Raw genomic sequence first — 24,318 nt, forward strand, 5'->3', positions numbered from 1 at the left:
CCTTGTGATCAGCCTCTACTAAGATGAGCATTTACATTTAATTGTACAGAGGGCTAATGAGTCTCTACAGTTATCCAGTAACTCCAAGTACACTGTGTAAACAGGAAAACAGGGAGAAAATGTACTTACTGCTTGCTTCTCTCCCACTGGTATACTAACTATCACTACAACATCTGATATTGGTACTCAAGCTATTAAAGCAATGATTCTTTTTATGTGCCTTACTTCCCAGTAAGCCAAAACAAATACTGTCATTACTTTAGAACAACCCAACCTTTCTACCTAAAGTAAGAAGGCTAAGAGTCATTATTTTGCTAATGCTTCTCCCTGTCCCAGATTTTTTGAAGATACGAGAAAACAGACATAGAAAGATTAGAATAGTCATACATTTCAAACATCACAACATAAATCATTAACACAGACAAGGCTAGGTTAAGCATTGCTTGCTTTCATTGACCTTATAACACTTTATTACACCAATCTGTTTATATGTATGTCTCTTCAAATGCCTTGCAGGCAAGCACTATGTCTTACTCATCTTAGTTTCTGTTGGGGCTCAGAAAATGATACCCCAAAATATGGCCCTTTGGCATGCTGAGTGCTTTGAACAAAGGAGAGTGAAAGGCCTCAGAGCCAAACTTCCTCTTTGACCTTCTCCTGCCTCCCCGCTCACCCCCAGCTTTTCCTTTCAAGGCACAGAAAGGCGTTCTCTCTGAAATTGTCTTATCTGACTACGGGAAGTTCATCTAGAAGGAATGCAATTGTTGTGGCCTTCCCCATTGAATCTACATTAAGCAGAGAAGATTAACTTATGTCACAGGAGAGAAAGCTCTCCATGCTCATGACACCACACCCGGCAGAATTTTCACCTGTTCTCTCAACTATTCTTCTTTACCTGCATAATAAGACAAACTTTGTTTGCAGTGTCATTCTGCCCCTCACGTTCCGATGATAACTTGTCATCACCTCTCCCAGAGCCCAGAAGAACTGTGTCCCAGGCTAATGTCTGCTCTTTGGGGTCACTAAAATCCCCTAAAAAACCATCTAATCTTCCTCTAAAATTGCCTACATCCCTCACTTTACCTCTCTCCTAGGAAAAAAATATTTAAGCATCAGCCATCTGACCCTTTTTTGAATCTCATATTTTGTGTGGCTCCAATGAGCACTTGTAATGCCCTTTCTCCTGTTAATCTGTCTATTGTCAGCTTATTTCAACAGACTGAATTTCTCAAACCTTTAGAGGGGAAAGTTCTCCCTACATTTCTCCAGACACAGACCAGTAACTCACATGCAGTAGTTGCCTAAAATTTGATTCTTGAATGAATGTATGGAGCATGTGCATATGTGAGTGTGTGCACACATGCGAGCAAACACAGACATAAAAACACAGAAGAATTCACATGGGTTCTTCATGATTCTAATTACCTGACTTCAGAATCTCTTTGTTTCTAATGAAAGGAATATTAGTAATCTCTGTGATGCTCAATGTTCTGCTCAAAGTGACCTCTAAAGTGCTTAGGTAAAGAGAAGGGTGCTAGACATCTTAACACTTCTCTCTCCTCTGAAATCCAATAAGCACTTAGGATTGACAGTATTTGTAGTTGAAGTCAATCATAAAGCAACTGGTGTTATTCTTAAATATTCTATATGTATTATTCAATCCCTTTGATGGGTTGAGAGTTGGGAAAGCATACAGTTAAAAGCAACTCCTGGAGAAAAGTTTCTTTGTTATTCTCCAAGGAACTCAACTAAGAATCAGACACATGGAGGTGTTCATACCATGTGCTGAACTGAAGAACTGTCAAGCCAAATTAAGCCCAAGGTCCATCTAGCTCCAAAGAAACAACAACAGAAACTCTGACGGCTTTCAAAGAACAGACCTGTTTTTCATCCGTATAATGTTCATCATTAATGTTAAAATATAATTAATTAGCTAATGACAAGAGTCTATCTTTAACAAGTGCCTCAAGGCACAGGGTTAGAGAGCATATCTGTTGTCCTTGTAGCAACCTTAATACATCCATTCCAATATTCTAACTCTATCAACTATCAGGCCTTCTTTGGCCATCGTATTTAAAATAGCTTTCTTTAGACTGTATCATTTTAAAATTTGCAGCATTTACCACTGCCTGATAACTATAGGATATGTGTGCTTATTTGTGTACTATTAGTCTCTTCCACTAATGACACTCAATGAAAGAAGGGAGCCTGCTTTGTTCTCCCCTAGTAACTAGGAAAGAGCCTGGCATGTAATGAGTTCTCAATAGTTGTTGATATAGCAATGCTGCTGAATTTACAAATGTTCGCTCACCAAGGGTCAGCATCATTTGAAATAAAGAGACGTCTAGGAAGTAAACTGCTTGATAATTCTCTCTCTCTCTGTCTCTCTCTCTCTCTCTCTCTCTCTCTGTCTCTCTTTCACACACACACACACACACACACACACACTCACACGCTGAAACAGAAATCTTCAGGAAATGAACACCTAGAGTCAAGGAAACATTCTGACAACAGCCTCACCCGGTATTCAGTAGGAAGAAACAGGACCCAATCAGTACGAAAGATTTGAAAAGGGATTTCTGTGTTCTAAAACTAAAAACAAAAAAAAATAAGGAATTGCTGCAAGTTAGCCAGATGGGGTAGAATGCCATGAAACTTACAGCAGATGGCACTAAAATATTAAACTAACATTTCCTTATGCTCCAAGCTGAGCTGTATGTTGACGCTGATTACAGGAGCAGTCTATCTAAAAACAGACAGATGAAAAAGGAATCGGTATTGTTAAATCATTCTGCTAAAAACAACTCCAAGCATTAGCACCTAATGTGCTTTCCCAGAAGGGATATGTTAATATTATTCAAGCAAGGTTATGTCTAACAAAACCACTCAGAATAGGCGGGGGGGGGGAGCCCACAGTCTCAGGAATCTGTTCAAAAACAAGCTTGGTGTGCTAAAGCGTGAAAATCTGCTTCTCTGATTTCCATAGCAACGGCAGCAACCCTCAGACAGACACTTTAAAAACCAGATTTGTTTTTCTCCTTTCCAAATACCTTTGCATGGTATTTTCAGATAATGTTGAAATACAACTGACATTGCATAAGGTGTAAATACACTGCTAGTTCCAATTGCTTCAGTATTAGACAGGGTGGCTCATCATTTTCTCACTTAACTCACATGGTGATCTCACTGGCAACAGGTCAGCACCTGGCTCTCTGGGGATGCCCCAGAAAAGTACTGCCAACTGAAAGTCAGGCTCAATAATATTTATAGATTGTCATGAGCTACCCAGCTGAGAAGATACTCCCAAGATTTATAAGCCATGCAAAGAAATGACATATTATCCATCTGCTTTGCAAATATTATTTAAGGCTTCCACCTAAAAAGGAGCCACAGAATGCTTATTTACTTTCTCACTGAATCTGAGGGGTAGAGACTATCAAGTCCCAGTTACTAAGAAGTCAGGAAGAGAATTAAAAATAGAACCATGGAAACAGTGATGCGCTGAAGAATTCTATCAACTATTCTATATGTTTGAGGAATTACATAAGAAAATATTGGGAAAAAAGAAAATCCATCTGATCATCACATAATACACAGACTGAGAGAACTTTCTACTGCTCCATGTTCTTGTTACAGTTAATGTAGTGGAAAATAGAAGTTGAGAGATTTTTGTTCATTTTCTAACTAAAACTAACCAACGGAAGGAAAAAAAAATTTGGAGGATTCTTGGGAGAATCTGCATATGAACTGAGCATTAGATGATACTAAGGTATTTGTTTTGTTAGATGTAATAATGAGCCTATAGTTATGTAAGAAAATGTCCTATTTTTAGAGATGTACACTGAAGCATTTAGGGGCAAAATGTCTTGGTGGCTGTGACCTAATTTTAAAATGCTTTTCCCAAAAGTAGAGAAGACAAATACGACAAAATGATAATAATTGTTAAGTTTTGTTTATCTATGTATGAAAGTTCATAATACTATTTTGTTTGCTCAATGTATGCATGTTTGCACATTAGTCTATTTAAAATGTCTCAAATAAATAGAACTATGAGAACTCATTTCAAATCATAGATGAGAGTTAGATATCTGAAGAGCCAACCATTAGGGTAACTAAAATATATTCTATGTTATGGATGACAGTTCTTAGTACTTGCGAAGTACTATGTTATGCCTATGGGGGTCTGAGCAGACAAAAAACTGCCCTAATTAGAAGTACACCAAAGTTTACTTCCAAGTTCAGATAACTGAAAGCATATAACAAAAATGGGAGAGCCTTTTGAGAGAAATGGCAGTCATCTGAAGCATTTTATATAAGAAACAGATGAAACCCGAAGGGATTTGTCTATCTACTCTAAAGAGGCGATTCCATGTTTATCACGATAAGAATGTAACTGAACCTCGTCCCCAAATACTACTTCAAATATTCCTAAAATTTCTCATTGTTCAAAGGTAACTTTTCATAAAAAATAACCACAGGACTAAACATCTTTCATTTTTCTTTTTTCTGTTTTTTTTTTTTTTAATTTTTTCTTTTTGAGGTGGAGTTTCACTCTTGTTGTCCAGGCTGGAGTGTAATGGCGGGATCTTGGCTCACTGCAACCTCCACCTCACGGGTTCAAGCAATTCTCTCATGCCTCAGCCTCTCGAGTAGCTGGGATTACAGGCGCGTGCCACCATGCCCAGCTAATTTTTGTGTTTTTAGTAGAGAAGGGCTTTCACCATCTTGGTCAGGCTGATCTCTAACTCCTGACTTTGTGATCTGCCCGCCTTGGCCTCCCAAAGTGCTGGGATTACAGGTGTGAGCCACTGCACCCGGCTTTTTTTTTTTTTTTTTTTTTTTGAGACAGACCATCACTCTGTTGCCCAGACTGGAGTGCAATGGCATGATCTCAGCTCACTGAAGCCTCACCCTCCCAGGCTCAAGTGATCCTCCTCCATCAGCCTTCTGAGTATTTGGGACTACAGACATGCACCACCACACCTGGCTAATTTTTGTATATATTTTTTTTTGGTAGAGATGGGGTTTTGTCATGTTGCCCAGGTTGGTCTCAAACACCTGGTCTCCCAAAGTGTTGGGATTACAAGCATGAGCCACTGTGCCCAGCCAGGCTGAACCTTCTTTGCATGTAAAGTTTCACTTTAAAACATAGAGGAGCCTGCAGCACTCCAAGCTTGACATAAATTCATTCCCTTTTAAAGAGAAGTGCCCCTAATGGTTCTTTCTGTGAATTGATCCTGCTAGCTTTTCCACAGCTGAAAGGACCAGAATTGGCATGAGCTAAATGTTAAGCACAGGACTTCAGTGGCTTCATCTACATGCATAGAGTTGCCATTCACTTACTTATTAAATGTTTATTGAGTCCCCAATACTCACTAGGCATGGCTGTAAGCACTAGAGATACAGCAGCGAACAAAAGGCTGTGATCTCAAAAAGCTTAAGGTCTACTTGGGAGAGATATGCACTACACAAATAAAGGAAGGCACACATCATTTACTAGGTGATGGTAAGTGCTATGAAGATCTAAGACAAGAGGTCACTGTACAAGAGGTCCATGATAAGGACCTCGTCAAATTTCCAGTGTGCCCCATGCATCAAGATGCATAGAGTCATGTGACAAATTCTGGCCAATGAGCCACAAGCAAAAGTGACATGTGTCATTTCCAGGGGAGGCTTTTAAGAGCTGGTGTGAGCTCTTTCTTCCTCTGGTATGGCAACCTGAGAAGCCATATGTTGACATTCAACTGGTGCAGGAGAAAGGGAGCTTGAATCCCTCTGTAGCTGAATAAAGGAAAGCCTCTACCAAATAGCAATAGTTGTAAGCTAGAAATAAATGATTGCTGAGCTAAGCCATTGAAAATTTGAGATTTTTTAACAGTCAAAGAGTAAGGCATACCTGAGGCTAAGGAGGGATTGAGGAGGGAGCCCCAATACATAGGCCTAAAGATAACAAAAACCTATATACAACAGATAGGGCTAAGTGAACTCCAACCCTGGCTGGACATTTAAAATTAATTGGGGCATACTAGAAAATACTGATCTACAGATGTTATATCCACATATTGCATTTTGAGATATTATGGGTGAGGAACTCAGCATCTATTTATTGAAAACTACAGTCAACAGAACATGACAAATTGGGTCAGCTGGCTTTAGGAAACCTCCCCAGAGGCAACTTGTCCCACAATATACTTTGGAAAGACCTTATTAGTGAGATCAATTCAACTTCCTATAACTTGTTGGAAAGCAGCCAATCAAACTGTGACATAGGAAGAAACCTGCAAACTTACTAACTGAAATGTTATGAAAGAGTATGTTGCAGAAAGTATTCCTGCATTAAATAATTAACTGGGCCGGGAGTGGTGGCTCACATCTATAATCCCAGCACTTTGGGAGGCCAAGGCAGGCTAATCACCTGAAGTCGGGAGTTTGAGACCAGCCTGGGCAACATGGCAAAATGTTGCCATGTTGCCATGTCCCCTCTCTACTAAAATACAAAATTACCTGGAGTGGTGGTGCTGCCTGTAATTGCGGCTACTTAGGAGGCTGAAGCAGGAGAATTAATGGAACCTGAGAGGCAGATCACGCCATTGCACTCCAGTATGGGTACAAAAGCAAAACTCGATCTCAAAAAAAAAAAGAATGAGTAACTGTACTAGATTCTCCCAAAGCCCCATCTCACTGTATAATTATTATTAAAATAAATATTTAAGTAGCAACATTAGAGGATAAGCACTTTACCTTACCTAAATTATCTCAAATAATCATCACAAGAATCCTGTGATGTAGGTACTATTATCCCCTTTGAACAGACAAAAAAAATAGAAATGCAGACAGGTTAACTTGCCCAAAGTCATGCAGCTAGTAGTAAGTGGAGAAGGTGAGAACCAGATCCAGTTGGCACATGATTCTTTAATTCAGTGAAAAGAGGACGTGCAATCAAAAGGATACAATGTCTTGAGGGAGGGAATCTAGACAAGGGGCCACTGGTAGGGGGAAGGACCACAGGCATGGGGTGGGGAGCAGCTGCTCTGATTCTAGTCGAGGATTCCCAGTCCTTTGAAAACAGAACAGTTTTACAGGATGCCAAAGTATGATGGAAATTTCCTATGAGAACAATCTATTCTTTTTGTTCCAGGCAATAATGAGCCAAGCTCTACACTAGGATGAAGTTCCCCTCACACATTTCCAGTGTAACTCATAACTTGGCATTCTGGTCTAGACCAGATTCAGACAAGCTTCAGAACACTTACTGCTGAGAATGGGGCCTTGGACTAAAGAAAATACTGCATAAAGCCCCAGGCATGTCTTACCCTTATGTAGCTCACTGCTTCGCCCAGTTCAGAGAGAATCAGCGATTTCCCAAGTTTGCTAGGCTAGCCCTAAACAGGGACTTTTCCAGTTCTCCTAGGTGTTTCCTGGCTTTTAGAGGGTGTCAGCTACCCACCTTGTGGATATAAAAGATTTGTACAGTTTTTATGACAACATTTCATGAAGAAGCAATAAACATCTTGAAGGCAGAATTGTCTTTTTAAAACAGTATGAAGTATGAAGGGAAAAGGACAGTATCAAGGGGAAAGGTACAGAGAAGAAGCAAGACTTATAAAATTATGCTTATAAAAATCAGACTAAGAAAATTATGGTACATATGCCCCAACATACATTCTAACTATAGATCTTCTTTCTCAACTTTATGTTACATTATGGGTTGCCCCATTAGTCAGGATAATGCTGGCTACAGTAATAAATAACCCCAAAATTTCAGTGGCTTAACATGGAAGGAATTTTATGTTGTTGTTGCTAATTTAATAGATCAGTGTGAGTGTTTACTAGCAGGTAGCTTTCTACCAGGTAGTCATTTAGGAGCCCAGGTTCCTTCTCCTTTGCCATCCCCTTGGTCTAAAGCCTTGAAGGAGGAAAAGGCACAACTGCATCTCACCCAGCTTTCTAGATGTGACCCATACCACCTCCACTCACATTCTATTGATAAAAATTACTCAGAGCTTCACCTGGGTGCAAGGCTGGGAAATGCAGTTCCTGACTGAAAGCCACTTCCCAAGAAGGACTCTACATAACAGAAGAGCAAGTATCAATCTGATGGAAAGTTACCTACCTTTATCCATTGCAAAATGGGCATCATATAAACCAGAGGGTCCTCAACCCCCTGGCCATGGACCAGTACTGTTAGGAACTGGGTCACACAGCAGGAGGGGAGTGGTAGGTGACTGAGCATTTCTGCCTGAGCTCCGCCTTCTGTCAGATTGTCAGATCAGCAGGAGCATTAGGAGATTAGATTCCCATAGGAGCATGAACCCTATTGTACACTGCACAAGCAAGGGATCTAGGTTGTGTGCTCCTGAAGAGACTCTAATGCCCGATGATTTGAGGTGGAACAGTTTCATCCTGAAGCCATCCCACCCGCCCACCTTGCCATGGAAAAACTGTCTTCCATGAAACTGGTCTCTGGTGCCAAAAAGGTTGGGTACCACTGATATAAACTACAGGGGCAAACATAAACAGCAGGAGGGACAAAACTTGTAGTTCAGGTAAATCACTTTATGTGCCATCCCAGAGGCAAATCAGTTCCAATATGACAGAGGAACAGTAAGGCTGGAAGGTCAAAAGTGTCTCTATCTCAGAAGACTTGGCCCTCAGGCTCTAGGTTTGGTTCTGAGACTTTCCCCATCAACAAGTCCCTTTATGTTTTTAGCCAGAATAGTGGGCCCAGAGGAAAACGTGGACCTTAGGCCAGGCATGGTGGCTCACGCCTGTAATCCCGGCACTTTGGGAGGCAGAGGTGGGCGGATCACTTGAGGTCAGGAGTTCGAGACCAGCCTGGCTAACATGGTGAAACCCCATCACTACTAAAAATACAAAAATTAGCCAGGCATGGTGGTGGGCACCTGTAATCCCAGCTACTTGGGAGGCTAAGGCAGGAGAATTGCTTGAACCTGAGAGGCAGAGGTTGCAATAAGCCAACGTCACACCATGGCACTGCAGCCTGGGCAACAGAGTGAGACTCCATCTCAAAAAAAAAAAAAAAAAAAAAATGTGTGGACCTCAACAAAGAGAAGAGGAAGAAAATAAAAGGAACAAATTGACAATTAGACTATTTTACTTATATCTAAACTTTCTAGAATCATTCATTTATGATTTTATTTACTTTCTACATTTAAGAAAACTATAATTCTATATAGAAAGAATTCAACTATCAATTGGCTAAGCTGAAGAAAAAAATTAAATGCTTTCCAAGTGATTGGACTGAATTTCCGGCTTACAGACCATGCTAATGCTTGAACCAGCTGCATATATAATATAGCACTATAAAACTATTGACATCTACATACATTTTTGATATTAAATGTTAAATCTCCAAATTCTAAAGTAACTTGCCATAGAGAACATTTAGCTTTGCTTATAAGCAGGCCAACTACCTGGAAATCAATTTACTGTAGTTGGAAAAGGACACTGGCTGAAAATGAGTAGATCTTATTTCAAATCCTGGTTCTTCCACCCCTGAGAAATAATCTAGAACAAGAAACTGGACCTCAACCCTTGACTTCAATTCGAAATGAGGATGCTGACCCAAAACTCCAATTAGTAGGAAACCATAGTTCATAAACTCCAGTATTATAGTTTATGTTTTGGTAGAGGCCAAATGGTCTAGCCTTAAAACTAATTCTGCTGAAAACTAAGTTACCCATTTAGAAATATTTTTTGGAACTCTGTCCTTCTGCTTGTTTCAAGGAAAATTAGGAGGATAATTTCAATAATCAGTTACCACAGAAACAGTACAGCCCTGTGGACAGTGTAAATTCACTTAAAGACATATCTTCTTATATCATAATCCAAGAGATCTTACTGCAAATTTTAAATTGTGGTGGTTGGTTTGAGAAGAGGTTAAGAAGTAGAGGTTGAACGTTTTCTTGGCAACCACTGGATGGCAACAGACTTTAACAGTGAGTGGCGATAATCAATACAAAAGCAACTTTCTGCTTTGCTTGATTCCTCTGCATTTTCAGAAGTACAATAAAACTGAGCTCCTAGAGATATTAGGGATAAACAAGAGTGAATTCGTAAGTGAAAGAATTAGGTTTTGGGATACGTACTCTGCTTTTGCAAGTGCTTTGTAGGCTGAGAAATCTCCCAAGATTTAAGTGCTCAGCCAAGAGTAAGAAAATGAAGTGCCTGCCAGAAGGGAGGAATTAAGCCAGAATGTTACATTTACCAGAATATGCAACTTTGAACTGGATTACTTATTAGTGGTGGTGAAATGTTTGATCTTGCCTAATAGTCATGCTGGTTACTCCTGATTGGTGAGTGGAAGACTACAACTCAACCCCACTCCTTCTCCTTTCCCTCTCCCACTATGAATTTTCCAGGCTATGAACAGAGGTCACCCAGAGGACTCCTCTGACCCAGGAGACTCCAAACTACTGGAACAATGAATGGTTAGCTCCTCTGTGTCCCCACCATATACTGTTGGGGCCTTTGTTCTAGTGGCATTGTGGGGTGGAGAGCTGTTAGGTGGCATCCCCTGGAGTGAGCTGGCAAGACCAGGCTGTGCTTACATGATCTCTCCTTCACCCTGCCATGAGGAGGTGAAAGTCTTAAAGTAAACAGTAGACATTTCACTCTAAATTCTGTTTATCCACAAGAACCATTTTAACTAACATCTAAGCCCAAACAGAAAATCCAACTGGCACTGGAAAAAGTTGGGGCACTAGAGGAAAATTCCACCGAAGATTACTCTGAGGACCTTGAAAGAACAGCCCCAACACAGTCCCTAGAGTAGTGATTCTCAAATTCTCTGCCTACAATTTACTGGGGAGCTACTTAATGAGGCAGTATCATTAGCGACTATGATGCATTAGCCTCTCCCTAGGAAATCCTGGAGTGGGCCTAGGAATTCTGTATTTTAACAAACTGCTTCTGATATAAACAGTCTACCAACTACCCTTCGAGAAACACTACCTAGAAAAACTGAACGGGTCCACTGAGCCCCTAATCTGCTTTTCCTGCCACTCACACCCCTTCCCACAAGGAAAGAGAAAAGTCCTGGATCAATGCTTTGCCTGGCCAAGAGGACCATCATTTCAACCTAGGTCAGTTAAAACCCAGAAGTGCCAATTACAGAGATGGGGTGACTCAGGAATCACTGAGTAAATCACTGATAGAGACCACGGTCCACTGCAGTCTTGAGCTGAAGTAACCAGACCAAGTGGTATGCTTGCCCCAACTTGCAGCCCTGGTTTGAGTACTTTAAAGCTGCCTTTCCTCTAACTTTAGCCTCTGCTCTCCAACAGACTGCTGACTTTTCCTTGCCTGTTAGTGTAATTTTGATTCATATGTGGGACATTCTTTAGACTTTTTGAAGTTTTGTGATTTCCTGGCCCTAGACAAGCATGTATTGAACTCTAAATAACCAACTTGCTTGACCATAATTCCTACCTATGTCACTAGGTGTCTTACTTAACCTCCACTGGTACCATATTTGACCATTCCAGCTCTGGTTTCCGCCACCCAAATATCACCATCACCTAAATACGTTAAACCAATTAGTTGGCCATGGAAATATGCTAGATATAGTGCTCAAATAGGGAGAACATTTCAATGCTATCATAATTCGAATGGAAGAGTTTTTCCAAAAGCAGATGCAAAAAAATGAGTTCAATGGCTAATGAAGCAACATCAAAGTTTGGAGTATTTTTCCCCATTGTAAATATTTTTGCATCTTTTTGTAATCATTGTGTTGATAAAAACTGAAATATAATTTGAGGGGTACTGGGGATAAAGTTACCCCTACCACTAATCCAAAGCATCAGTAGGGTCCTATTAAGTTCATCTCCAAAACATACCTCGAATCCATCCTTTACCCTCCATCTCTAATGCTACCACCTCTCCCAACCATTGCCATCTCATGCCTGCAAGAGCTTTCTAATTTGTCTTCCTGCTTCCATGCTTGCTTGTCCTGCTTCAAGTCGTTCTCCCTACAGCAGCCAATGTGACCTTTAAAAAATGCAAAGGCACTCATGTCACTTCTAGTTTAAAAATCTTTCAGAGGCTTCTTAGAGTGCTTAGGAAAGACCAAACTTTGGTGTGTGAATGTAAGAGCACCGCCAATCTTCCACCTCCATTTTTGCCGTTCTTCCCTTTCCCTACCACATTCTAGCAACATCAACTTTTTTTCCATGTATAGAATATTCCTAGAATTTTCCTGTCTTTGCATTTTCTATTGTCTGGAACTTGCTTTAACCAGCTCTTGCCATAGGTGACTCTTCCATTTGCTCCTTCTCAGAAGCCTTCCCTGACCTTCTTAAGTGCCACCCACCACCAGGGACTCTCTTACACATCACTATGTTGATTTTCTTCTTGATGTCTACTCCCTCCTCCACCAGAAGGTAAGCCCCATGAAGGATGGATTCAAGTCTGCCTTGGTCCCCTATATTGCTAGTGTCAGGTACATCCTATATCATAGTGGTTGAATCAAAGAAAAGATGGATGTATAAATAGGTAAAGTCTTGCTTTGGTGGGCATGGCATAACCTTGAGTGAAATTTATGTATTGTATTTTTGTATTACAGGAGTGTTTTGGGGGATCACAAAGATAGAATATAGAAGTGCAGAAACCATATCTATGAGAGTCCCACTGAGACTTTAGAGAGAAGTAGGGTTAGCATCTGAAAGAAGTAGCTAATTTCCTTGAGCCCATGTTGGCTCTGAGAATTAGAAGTAACTGAATTATGTCCTCTAAACTCCATTATTATAAGTGAGATTGATTTATGTGAGGAATAGAGGAGAAAATAGCCTGGATAGGAAATTAGGATTGCCTAATTATAAATAGGATCATTATTTCTTGGAGGCATAAAAATGTTTGCCGCCTGCAAGCTCTCTCTCTACAGGCAACTTTAAGGTTGACTTGAATGTGTTTTAGGAGCTGATCAATGCCCTACTCCATGTCCAAACCAAATTTACTAGGAGCATTTATTGTGTCCAAAGATTTGGCATTATAACAAAGGTACAACAACCATTTTAGATCTTTATACAGATCTTGGAATTTAATTGGCAAAAATACTTGCCCCTAGAAACAATAAGTGCTGGGACCACCAAGATTTGCAACAACTCTATCCAAGGCTGAGAAGGAAACCCCACCACTCAGTGAAGCAACTATTTAAAAAAACATAGATCAATGTGCAATTGGAACAGTGCTAAATTTGTGACAGCTTCAGGAAGAAAGGCCATGAATTCAGCTGGCTGCTGGCAGTCTCATCCAGGGTTGCCTAGACTAGAAGAGCTCCTTCTATTACTGAGCAAAGTCTCACAAAACTACTTTTGCTGCTTTCAATAGTCTAAGGTGGGCTGGGCGCGGTGGTTCACGCCTGTAATTCCAGCATTTTGAGAGGCCGAGGCAGGCAGATCACTTGAGGCCAGGAGTTCAAGGCCAGCCTGGCCAACACAACAAAACCCCATCTCCACCAGAAAATACAAAAATTAGCCAGGCATGGTGGCACGTGCCCATAGTCCCAGCTACTCAGTAGGCTGAAGCAGGAGAATCGCTTGAACCGGTGGGTGGAGGTTGTAGTGAGTTGAGATCATGCCACTGCACTCTAGCCTAAGCGACAGTGAGACCCTGTCTCAAAAAAAAAAAAAAAATAGTTTAAGGTGGAAAACTCAATGTCTCCATCTAAGTATTTCCATGGCATACATCAACACAGGAGTCATACTTTATCCAGCAGCTACTGGTCCATCTTGCTGAAAACTGACACAGAACAGCAGCTTCAGTGGAAGGGCATAGAGCTCAGGCAGAATCTGACATCTGTACCATGAAAGAAAGAGACTTTCCAAGAATCTTTACAGCCTGTTATATCAATTCAGTCTCATGAAAATGAATACATATAGGACTAGGGTATAATGACTTTTATTTTTTAGAATTATGAGAATAAAAGTAAATGGGTCATCATTATTTTGGTTCCCTCCCAAATATTTTAGGACAGGAGTAATATCTAGTATATAATGAAAAGTAATAACAAACATCATAAATCCTAGGCAGATGGAAATCTATACTGTTTGAGAAGATCTCCAGCTGGTAGCCTTCCCACGAATCACCCCTCCAAGGAAGAGAGAGGTTTTTCCCTGCCACAAGGGGCTGAGCCCTCCAGGCTCGAGCTGCTGTAGCTGGTATACACAAAGGAGGCCATGGGTGAGGAGGCTGCAGAGGCCTCCCAGGGCATGGACAGGTACCTCTCTAACAGAAAGAGACAGAAACAGCTGATTTCCCCTCAGTATCTTTAATTTAAAAACATGATATGTCTAAGGCATGTTCATCATGGTATTTTCTTACAAGGTCTGGGCTGCTTAGCTCATCTGTTTACAAAGGAAATTGTCAAGCTTCAGCGTGATTATTAAAAGTGCAGATTTATGCCCCAGCCAATTCTAATTCTGTAGTTTTGAGGTGGGTATAGAGTGGGAATCTGAATTTCGAACAAGCACTCTGAAAGGTTCTGAGGTACCTGGTTTCCAGGCAACACTTAAGTCATTGCTAGCTTAAAGAAATATTTCTCAGCCTGGGTCATTGGTTGCATACTTTAGGGTTCCAAAAAGAGAATTTTTACATTTTTGTATTTTTGTTTTGATAATAATTTTTGAAGTAGTAAGAATATACTAGATCATCTAGGTGATAATTTTATAAGCAAACACTACTGCAAGACTTCCACTGAAGTATTTACAGTCAGGCTGGCACTGAGAACCTTTAACTTCATCTCAGGCTAATGAGTCTTTACTTGGATCCAGTCTTAGTTCTTTTAAATGATTTTGTTGCTCTCCGTTGGATGGATAGATGAAAATTCATTTTGCTCAACTCCCTGTTGGTGGAGTGTTTTTTCCAGCTTTCTCATTACTATGAAAAATGCTATAGGAGAGATATTTATATGTATCTTTCTAACTCTATTTACACATGTGTATAATTTATATATTTTTGTCCACCTGCTGTAGCATTTCTATGGGAAAAATTCCTAACAGTATTCAGAAGGTATGAGTACTTAACACTATAAGAGGGTTACAGTCCTGAAGGTTGAGTGTTCACACTCAATGACATCACTTCATTTGCTCAGGAAGGGAACAGAAGAAGGAAGAGAGCAAATTTTGACAAATTAGAATGGACATACTGAATTTGAGAGGACTATAGGATGTCCAATGCACAGTGAGGAAATGGGCTTGGAGTTTAGAAAAGAGGACTTCTTCAAAGCAAAAGATTTGAGAAGCGTCACACATAAGGCAGTGCCTGAAAACCTGCATGGGTGACAGCAACCTTGAGAGCAAAGATATGTAGAAGGAAGAAAGACAAGGACAGAACTCAGGAACAACACAGAGGAACTAGAAGGGAGGTTACAAAAGAGATTGGAAAAGAGGTCAGAGAGTAGAAGGAGAACCAAGAAAGAGAGACATCAGTACAAAAAGGGAAGAAAAAGTTCTGAGAAGGAGTGAATGATCTCCATGTGAGCTGATACTGTCCCTGATTTTACTGTTAAATGAAATAAGTTACAAAACAGTATGTTCAATATAATGTTACTTTTTCAGTGAAAAACTACGTATGACTGAATACTTAAAAAGAACAATAATAAAAACCAAACAATACAAAGGCCTGTGGTGATGTCTGAGAATTAGGGATGGAAGGGTTGAGTAGGGAAACTTTAATCTTTCTTTCTTTTTTTTTTTTTTTTTTGAGATGGGGTATCTTTCTTTGTTACACAGGCTGGAATGCAGTGGTGTGATCATAGCTCACTGCAGGTCCGACCTCCTGGGCTCAAGTGATTCTCCCACCTTAGCCACTTGAGTAGCTGGGACTACAGCTGTACACCACCACACCCAACTAATTTATGTATTTTTTTGTAGAGGCAGGGTTTCATCATGTTGCCCAGTCTGGTCTTGAACTCCTGGGCTCAAGTGATTCACCTGCCTTGGCATCCCAAAGTGCTGGGATTACAGGCATGGGCCACCATGCCCAGACCCTTTAACTTTGAATTTTGTACCATTTTGTACAGTTTGAATTTATTACAACAAACATACATTACTTTCTTACTAAAGTTTCAAGGACTGATCAACAATATGATATTAGATTACCAGAGAGGACAAGAAAGATGAGACTGAAAAGAGGCCATTTGCTTGCCAAGAAGAGACTCTGGTTCAGACAGGAATGTGAAAGTGTACTGCCATCATTTAAAACCCTGCTTCTCAAGCTTTAAAGTGCATAAGAATCACATATGCACTTATGCACAGGGGATCTTGATTCAGTAGGTCTTGGAAGGAGCCTGAGATTCCCCATTTCTAAAAACCTCCCACATGATATCAACGTGGCGGATCCAACCTGCACACTTTTGAGTTGCATGATAAGTAATCAGAATGCAGGAAACAAGCTCAAGGGCAAAGAGACCATGATTTCCCAAAGTGTATCCCCTGGAATATGAACCCAAAGGCACACTATAATAAAAAAGTTTCTACAATCAAATAGGTTTTGTAAAAATTATGTACTTATCCTGATTAATCACACTGGGTATCAGTGCTTTTATAAGAATTTTTAAATTGGCTTTTTACTTGTACATTCCTAACTGTTAGGGCTAATCTTGTAGAAAGGAAAACATATCTACCCCCGTTAGAATCTAATGTTTATAACCGGTCATCCTAGAAGGTGCAGGGTAACAGAAATACAGGGTAGCAGGAGCTCAGGGGTATACAAGAAGGAAAACTGAAGTATGAAGAAAGAATTGCATTTTGTCTCCAGTGCAATAACTGCAGAGGTCTCTGAAAGGTGAGAAAGCTCCAAAAGTAGATGTTGTTAGAGCATGTGCACCAGTAACCCTAGTGCTCCTCCATGGTACATGCAATGATGCCATTGAATATCAGCCAAACCTTATATTTTTCTAAATATTTCTAGGCTTTTCTGAAATTTTGTCCAGCATCAACAGGATGGCTCATCCCCAGATACCTGTGAATGAAAAAACTTAAATGTATGCCTATGGCCAGAAGCTTCAGTGGACAAGAGCAGGAAACCACAGAAGCTGACCTGACCTCACTGCTGCTGGGAGTCAAGCTTGGCATGAGCACAAACCTGCTTTCCATGAACAGTGATTAAGAACAGCCTGGGGCTGGGCACGGTGGCTCATGCCCGTAATCCCAGCACTTTGGGAGGATGAGGTAGGCGGATCACCTGATGTCAGGAGTTCGAGACCAGTCTGGCTAACATGGTGAAACCCTATTTCTACTAAAAATACAAAAATTAGCTGGGCATGGTGGCAGACACCGGTAATCCAAGCTACTTGGGAGGCTGAGGCAGGAGAATTGCTTGAACTGGGGAGGCAGACGTTTCAGATAGCCGAGATTATGCCACTGCACTCCAGCTGCGGCAACAAGAGCAAAACTCTGTCTCAAAAAAAGAAAGAAAGGAAGAAAGAACAACCTTGGGGATGCTGGGCAGTGCTGATCCTTTCTCACCTGCTGAGCCAGAGCAAGTGAGACCAAAAGGAACCTCAGAGCTCAAATTGCCTGCTGGCATTGCTCAATCACCTGCTCAGGACCTCCAGTTCTTGGCTGCTTCAGGATGGCCTTTTAGACTCTTCATAGATAGTGCAGTGGAGCAGTGAGTTTCAACGGGAGACCAGATTTCAAAGGACCCCTCAGCGCAGAGGATAGTGGAGAGTATTCACCCTGGCACACCTTCATCTTTTGAAAAGACTGCTACTCCCTCCTCTCTACCTTCTAAACTTTGCAGCACAGGGTCCAAGCCATATGGGGCAACTTGTACAGAGATTCAAATGATACCAAATTGGACATAAAAGATGCTCTGAAGCCTTTGCATTCACAGCTGCAGTTTTCCATCTCCTCAGCTCTTCATCAAATGTCTCGCCAGTCAGTCCCAGCTGTTGTCCTTGTTTCTCAATAGGCCTGCAAAATTCCCTTTTCTCTTTAGCCCTCGGATTTATTTACTTTTGAGAATAAACATATTTGAATAGCACTGTGCACATGGTGACTATCTCAGGAACATTAGTTATGGGATCAAATGGAGACACATGCCTGTTACAGTGACATGAACACATTGCTCAGCATGACGCAAGCTTGACTGCTTCAGGGCCCCAAGAGGCTAAAGGCTGTCCATGTTACTGCTGTTTCCCATGGCTCCCTGCAAGCTGCAGGGTCTTTTCTTACCACAGTTAAGAGTAGCAAAAAAAATCCAAAATGGTTTTAATATTGACCAAACAAACACATTCCCACCATTAAATTTGTCTTCAAATATCTTCCCTGTAACACACACTAAATACACTTTCAGCTCTTAAAGGAGAGCTATTTGGGAAATCAAGAGTCAGCCCCCACACCAGGCCATGTGTCTGAGCCACCAGCAACCAAGCATCTTTTTATTTCAGTCCTCTAGGTTCCTCCATTCTATTCCAATGTGTTAATTTAAAAAAATTTAGAAGCTAGCTTCCAATTTAAAATAACGAGAAAGACTTCGTCCTCTATTTTTATATGAAGCACTTTAACTGCTGCTAACATCATTCAAATTAGCATAGATACAGGAAAGAGGGTGTACCCTTGAAATCATTTATCTCCAAAAGGCAAAGAAAGCACTTCTAAAATAAGGAAAAGTAGAAGAGATGGGTAGGAGGGGACCCTGAATAAAGTGAGGGTTTGTTTTAAAGTCCTACCTGAGTGTTCTCTCCCCAGGAACCAGGTAGAGGTTCTCTAACTTCACCCATTAACAAAAATAGAATAAGTAGCACCTCACTTAGTCAGGTGAGTCTAATTCCTTTCTTGAATTCCATAAGACAACTGCAATCAGGTGTGGTGAACAATTTTGGGAGAAGAATCTCTTGTACACATATAGTGTCTGGGAAATAAATAATGAATTCCATTCTTCTTGCATTTGAAGACTCGCCTCAAAATTTTTCATAGGGAGAACATAACGACAACATTAAATTCATTCAAAGTAATAAGAGATTTTAAAAATGAATGAATTACCTTAGGTTTTGCTTAGGGACAAGAGAAAACTCTGGATCCAACTGTGATACCTGTCTTGCCTGACTCACAAGGACACAAAAGCCTTATCAAGGTTCAAATCCCTTGCCCTTGAGTAAGAGAAAGGATAAAGCTTAGCTCCACTTTGCACACTTAAAAAACAGGCCTGCCTGGCAAAATAGAATATGCTAGTGGTGGGTTTCAGCACCTTCAGGGACGGAGCAGGGGGCCTGGACCAGAGCCTGGACAATGACAAGAAAAGCATCGCTTTCCCGGGGAGGAAATCCAGCCCTGGAATAGAAGGACAGGCACATGCACTCCACTCAGGAGATCCTGGAGTGAACGCAAAACCGCTCATTACCAGGGAGGCTGGGTTCAGCCAGTTCTGGCTCGCCCTGAGCACATTGTTCTGCCACCGACTTCTGTCCTAGCTGTGGATCTGAATTCTCTCATCTCCTCCCAACCCGCTTGGAACTATTCTCTGGTCAACTGTTTGATCAGCATGGGGATAACTCCAGGGCTGAGCCAGAACCGCCCCTACTGAATGCTCAGAACACCCAGAGGGAGGACACTAACCAAGCCTCTCTGCTGCAGTCGGATCCTTTACCTTTTTGTTTATTGAGAAACAGCAGTGGGGGTGGGGCACCAGGGCCTAGAGGCCCGGGGCCCTTTGTGGCCGCAGGACTTTGGTTGGAACTTGCGTCTTCCTCAGGCTTCCGTGGCGACGTGGACGTCACGGGCTCCAGGGCTCCGTCTCCAGCGGGCAGCTCCGGGCCAGGCTGGGGCTCAGTCGAGGGGTATTCGAGGAAGGAACCTGGCTCGGGCAGGCCCCGCCGGCTGGGCGCGCGCTCCTCGGCCCGGGCTCCCGTCTCCTCCCGGATGGCATCCAGGGCGCTGGGCTTCATTGGGGGCGAGTCCTGCTCCCGCTTGGGGCTCTCCTCAGAGGCAGAGGAGGCGTCGCAAGACTCGATGATGAGCTCGCTGTCCAGCTCGGCCTCGCGCTCCTCCCTCAGGATGCTGTACTGGATGGACGGCGAGGCGGGCGATGGCGGAGGGCCGCCCACGTGGCTGAAGCTCACATAGCTGGAAGGCAGCGAGTCCTCCGCGGCCATGGGGTCCTCGGACACCAGCTCGATCTCTGAGTCCCCCGACTCTGCGCTGCTGGCCTCATGGTCCAGGGGGCTGGGGATGGTTGGTGGTCCGGGCCTGGCCTTGACCTCCGGCCTGTCGGCCAGCTGGCCTACCTGCCGTGCGCTCTCGGAGGTTTCATACGATAAGCCCTTTGCTTCTTTGATGGCGGTGATCAGCTCATCCTCGGAGATGCTGCCTTTTCCCTGGGATTCTGCAGCAGATGGTTCTGTCGTCCCACAGAGTGAAGGAGAGCCAGGGAGGCACACACACGGACAGACAGATGGACAGAGAGAGGAGAGATAAAACAAAATTCCATTAGGGGAGATGTTTTGTCGTTGCTTGAGAAACACATATCTCATTAGCACAAAAATAATCTGTTTCCAGGGCTATGCTGGAAAGACAGGCCACCTGAACTAAAAGGCTAATTACTATTATGGCCCAATTAATCAGTGTTTTACAGACCTATCTTCAGCTAGCTATTTTAAAAAATGACCCAGCAATATCTTAGCAACAGAATCTCAGTTGGTTTTCCTGTTTCAATGCAGAGAAGATTCTACAAGTCATCGTTTCAATTTATGATTCATTCTCTTAGGGAACTTTTTCAATTTCACAGATTTCATCAGATAATCTGATGTATATAACTCTAATTAGACCCACTGATATCAACAAATCTGAAAATCACCCATTATTCCCTGTCCATTACTGTTTATCTCCTCTCATTTAATAAGACAAAGACAGGTAATTTGGAGCCTTGGATACAACTTGGCTTCTGAGCTTTCTATTTCCCATAACAATCAATATCATTTTTTTGCAACTAAGTGGAGCAATGCAAGAGATCACTTCTGCCAATTCCACCAAGCAGGCTGTGCAAATTACTATAATGCATTATCCTGCAAGGCTTCCCATAGAGGCAGTCCACTGTTTTCCTTCCTTTCTTCTCCTCTCTCACTTCCTCTCGAGAAGAACAAAACCTGAAAGTCAGCCCTGGTCCCCTGGGTGAATGCCTGCCTTCTGCCTGATGTTTATCCAGATGGCTTAAAGGCTTCACTGGGAATCTTGCTGAGCTTTCTCTCCTGTGGATGAGACAACCTGGGATCACCATGACAACAGTGTTCAAGAGCTTAGTTTTCTCTTGCCATACAGAAGGGCTTTATTTCAGAATATCTTAGTGGAATCTGGTCCTTTTGTTAGCAATAACTGTTGCATTTCTCTAAAGCTTTGAAGGATCTGTGGCTTTAGGACTGTGGGAGAACCCCAATGGATAAAACATTTTAGATTTTCCTAATTCTTTATAAATCAGAATTGATTTTATTCTTTATCTATATTCATTCAACTGTTATTTATTGAGAAGCTAATATGTGTTAGGCCCTCTTCTATACACTTGGGATATATTAGTGAATGAAACAGATAACAAAGTCCCTGCTTATATTCTAGCGGAGGGAACACAATCTATAAACAATATATACAGTAGATAAGTAAAGCATATAGTATGTTAGATGATGTTAAGTGTTATGGAAAAAAGTAGAGTAGGGTAAGGGAATCACATGTTCTGGGTCAGGGTAGCGATGAGTTTGTAAGTTTAAATAGGGGAGTCTGTATAGGCCTCATTGAGAAAGTAACCTACATTGAACACTTGAAGCAGGTGAGAGAGTGACTCATGAAGATATCCAGAGGAAAAGCATGCCAAACAGAGGAAACAGATAGTGTAAAGGCTCAGAGGTGGGAGCTGCACTGATTTCTACATATCACAAGCAGGTCTTTATGTCTGGGCAAAGTGAATAAGCTGGGAAGTAGGAGAAGAGATCAGTGATGTAGGGAGCAGGGGAAGATCATGTAGGATCTGATGGGGGCTTTTATTCTGAGTGAGGTTGGAAGACATTGGACACAAGACTTTGGACACTGGTTTTTGTTGTGTAAGCAGAAGAAGGATATGATCTATGGGTTCCCCCCTTCCTTTTTTTTTTAGTAACTTAAAACAACAACCACTTCATTATCTCTCATGATTTATGTTTTTAAAAATTTATTTTATGATCCCCAACTCTATTTTTGCAGTAGTTCCTTAATAAGTTGTACACATAGTTGTTTGATATGATTTCAGACAGTGTAAAAGTGTAAAAGTTATGCCAGCTTACTTCTGAGTAGCTGACTAGAGCACTGAAAAAGAAGATAAGGAGTAGTGTAAGTTAAGAAATGTTGTGTGCCTCCAGAGCACTGCTAGTAGCAGTAGCAACTTCTGCTGGGTGCCAGGTACTTTACATATGGAACTTAGGGATTAGGGACAATAGATTAACCTACTTGTCCAAAGTCACTGTAGTGGTTTTCTCTCTTTGCCCCCTTGGATCCATTCCTTTCTTTCTCTGCCCTGTCCTGTGCTCTGAGAGGCTGACCTACATAGAAGGCATACCCAGGAACCCTTTCCCTCTGGTTTCTGGTTGTTTTTAGCCAACAGGAAGCCTGAGCACTGGGATGAGGGAGATGTTGAGATATTTATACCCCCTGCTGCTTCTGAAGCTCCAGCTCTTAGCAGGCTTTGAGAATGCTGTTCCCTCCTCTTGCTGTTTAGGTCTAGGGGTAGTAATGGCTCCCTAATGTTAAGGATTTGCCATCATATGTTGGTTTTCTTGACCATCTTTACACATCTGTAAATAGCCCCTTCTATAAACTCTCTTCAGTCAAACCCTTGAGTGTGTCACTTGTTTCCTGCTAGGACCCTAAATGATATAGCTCCATGGTTAGAAATGATTTGACCTAAATTTAAATGCATGTCTATTTCATGTGTTTTATTATATCATGCTACATCTTTTTAAAAGGGGGATGCAGTCTGAGATGCGGCATGTTATATTTTGGAGCATGAGAAGGAGAGGAAAAGTGAATTGGAAAACCACATGCAAAAGAATAAAATTAAACCCCTATATAATATCATATTTTAAAATTTCCTTCAAATGGGTCAATAGCCTAAATGTAAGAGCTAAAATCATAAAACTCTAGAAGAAAATATAGAAGTGAATCTTCATAACCTTGGATCAGACAATCATTTTACATATATGACACCAAAAACAGGAGCAACAAAAGAAAAATTAATAAACTGGGCTTTTGTGCTTCAGAGAATACCATCAAGAAAGTAAAACCATAATCAACAGACAGGAGAAAATATCTGCAAATCATATATCTGATAAGGGACTAATATCTAGAACATATAAAAAAACTATTATGACAATAATAAAAAAGTAAGCCAATTAAAAATGGGTAAAAACTTGGATAGCTCTCAAAGGTGACTGACAGATGGCCAAAATGCACATAAAAATATGCCCAACATCATTATTCACTAGAGAAATGGAAATCATTTTGCATTTCTGTGAGATATTACTTCATACCCACTAAGATGGCTATAATCAAAAAGTCAGATAATAACAAGTTCTGGCAAAGATGTAGAGAAATTGACACCTTTACACACTGCTGGTGGAATGAAAAATGTAATTGTTTTGGACAAAAGTCTGGCAGCTTCTTAAATATTTAAACATAGAGTTATCACATGACCCAGCAATTCCACTCCTAGATATCTACCCAAGAGAAATGAAAGTATACATCCAAAAAAAAAAACTTGTACATGAATGTTCATAAAAGCATCATTCATAATGACCAAAAAAGGTAGAAACAATCTAATGTCCATCAACTGTTAAATGGATAAATAAAATGTAGTATATCCATACAAAGGACTATTATTTAGACATAAAAAGGAATGAAGTACTGATATGTGTTACAACATGGCTAAATACTGAAAACAGTATGCTTAGTGAAATAAGCCAGTCACAAAGGACCACATGTTATGTGATTCCATTCATATAAAATGTCCAGAATAAGCAAATTTATAGAGAAAGAAAGTAGATTGATAGTTGTAGGGAGTGGAGATTTTGGAGGATGAGAAAAGGGGGTGCGGTGTTTCTTTTTGGGGTAATGAAATGCTCTAAAATTTATTGCAGTGATCGATCACAACTCTGTGAATATACTAAAAACCATGGAAATGTACACTTTGAATTGTATAGTATATTGGTTATATCTCAATAAAGCTGTTTAAAAAAAAACAGAAGAAGACTTGGCCTTGAATCTAAATGTACAAGAGAACTAACATATTAGACTGTATTACGAGTGAAAAGTAATGCTTTTATTATGTTAAGTCACCAAG

General features: G+C 41.1%; 1 protein-coding gene across 4 annotated transcripts in view; it reads right to left on the reverse strand.

Annotated features, from left to right (window-relative positions):
• RTN1 (reticulon 1) overlaps nt 1–24,318 on the reverse strand; it is a 470,076-nt gene that overhangs the window by 113,702 nt on the left and 332,056 nt on the right. For 3 of the 4 annotated variants that reach the window (XM_017533922.1, XM_037740423.1, XM_037740424.1), the window contains one exon: nt 19,612–20,361. In XM_017533922.1, the coding sequence (XP_017389411.1) occupies nt 19,612–20,361 (750 nt within the window). Of the gene's footprint in view, nt 1–8,113; nt 8,139–19,611; nt 20,362–24,318 lie in introns of those variants that run through there. The other variant, XM_037740425.1, reaches the window with a different exon arrangement.

The sequence above is a fragment of the Cebus imitator genome, unplaced genomic scaffold, assembly GCF_001604975.1.
Source record: "Cebus imitator isolate Cc_AM_T3 unplaced genomic scaffold, Cebus_imitator-1.0 Scaffold83, whole genome shotgun sequence".
NCBI classification, from domain to species: Eukaryota; Metazoa; Chordata; class Mammalia; order Primates; family Cebidae; genus Cebus; species Cebus imitator.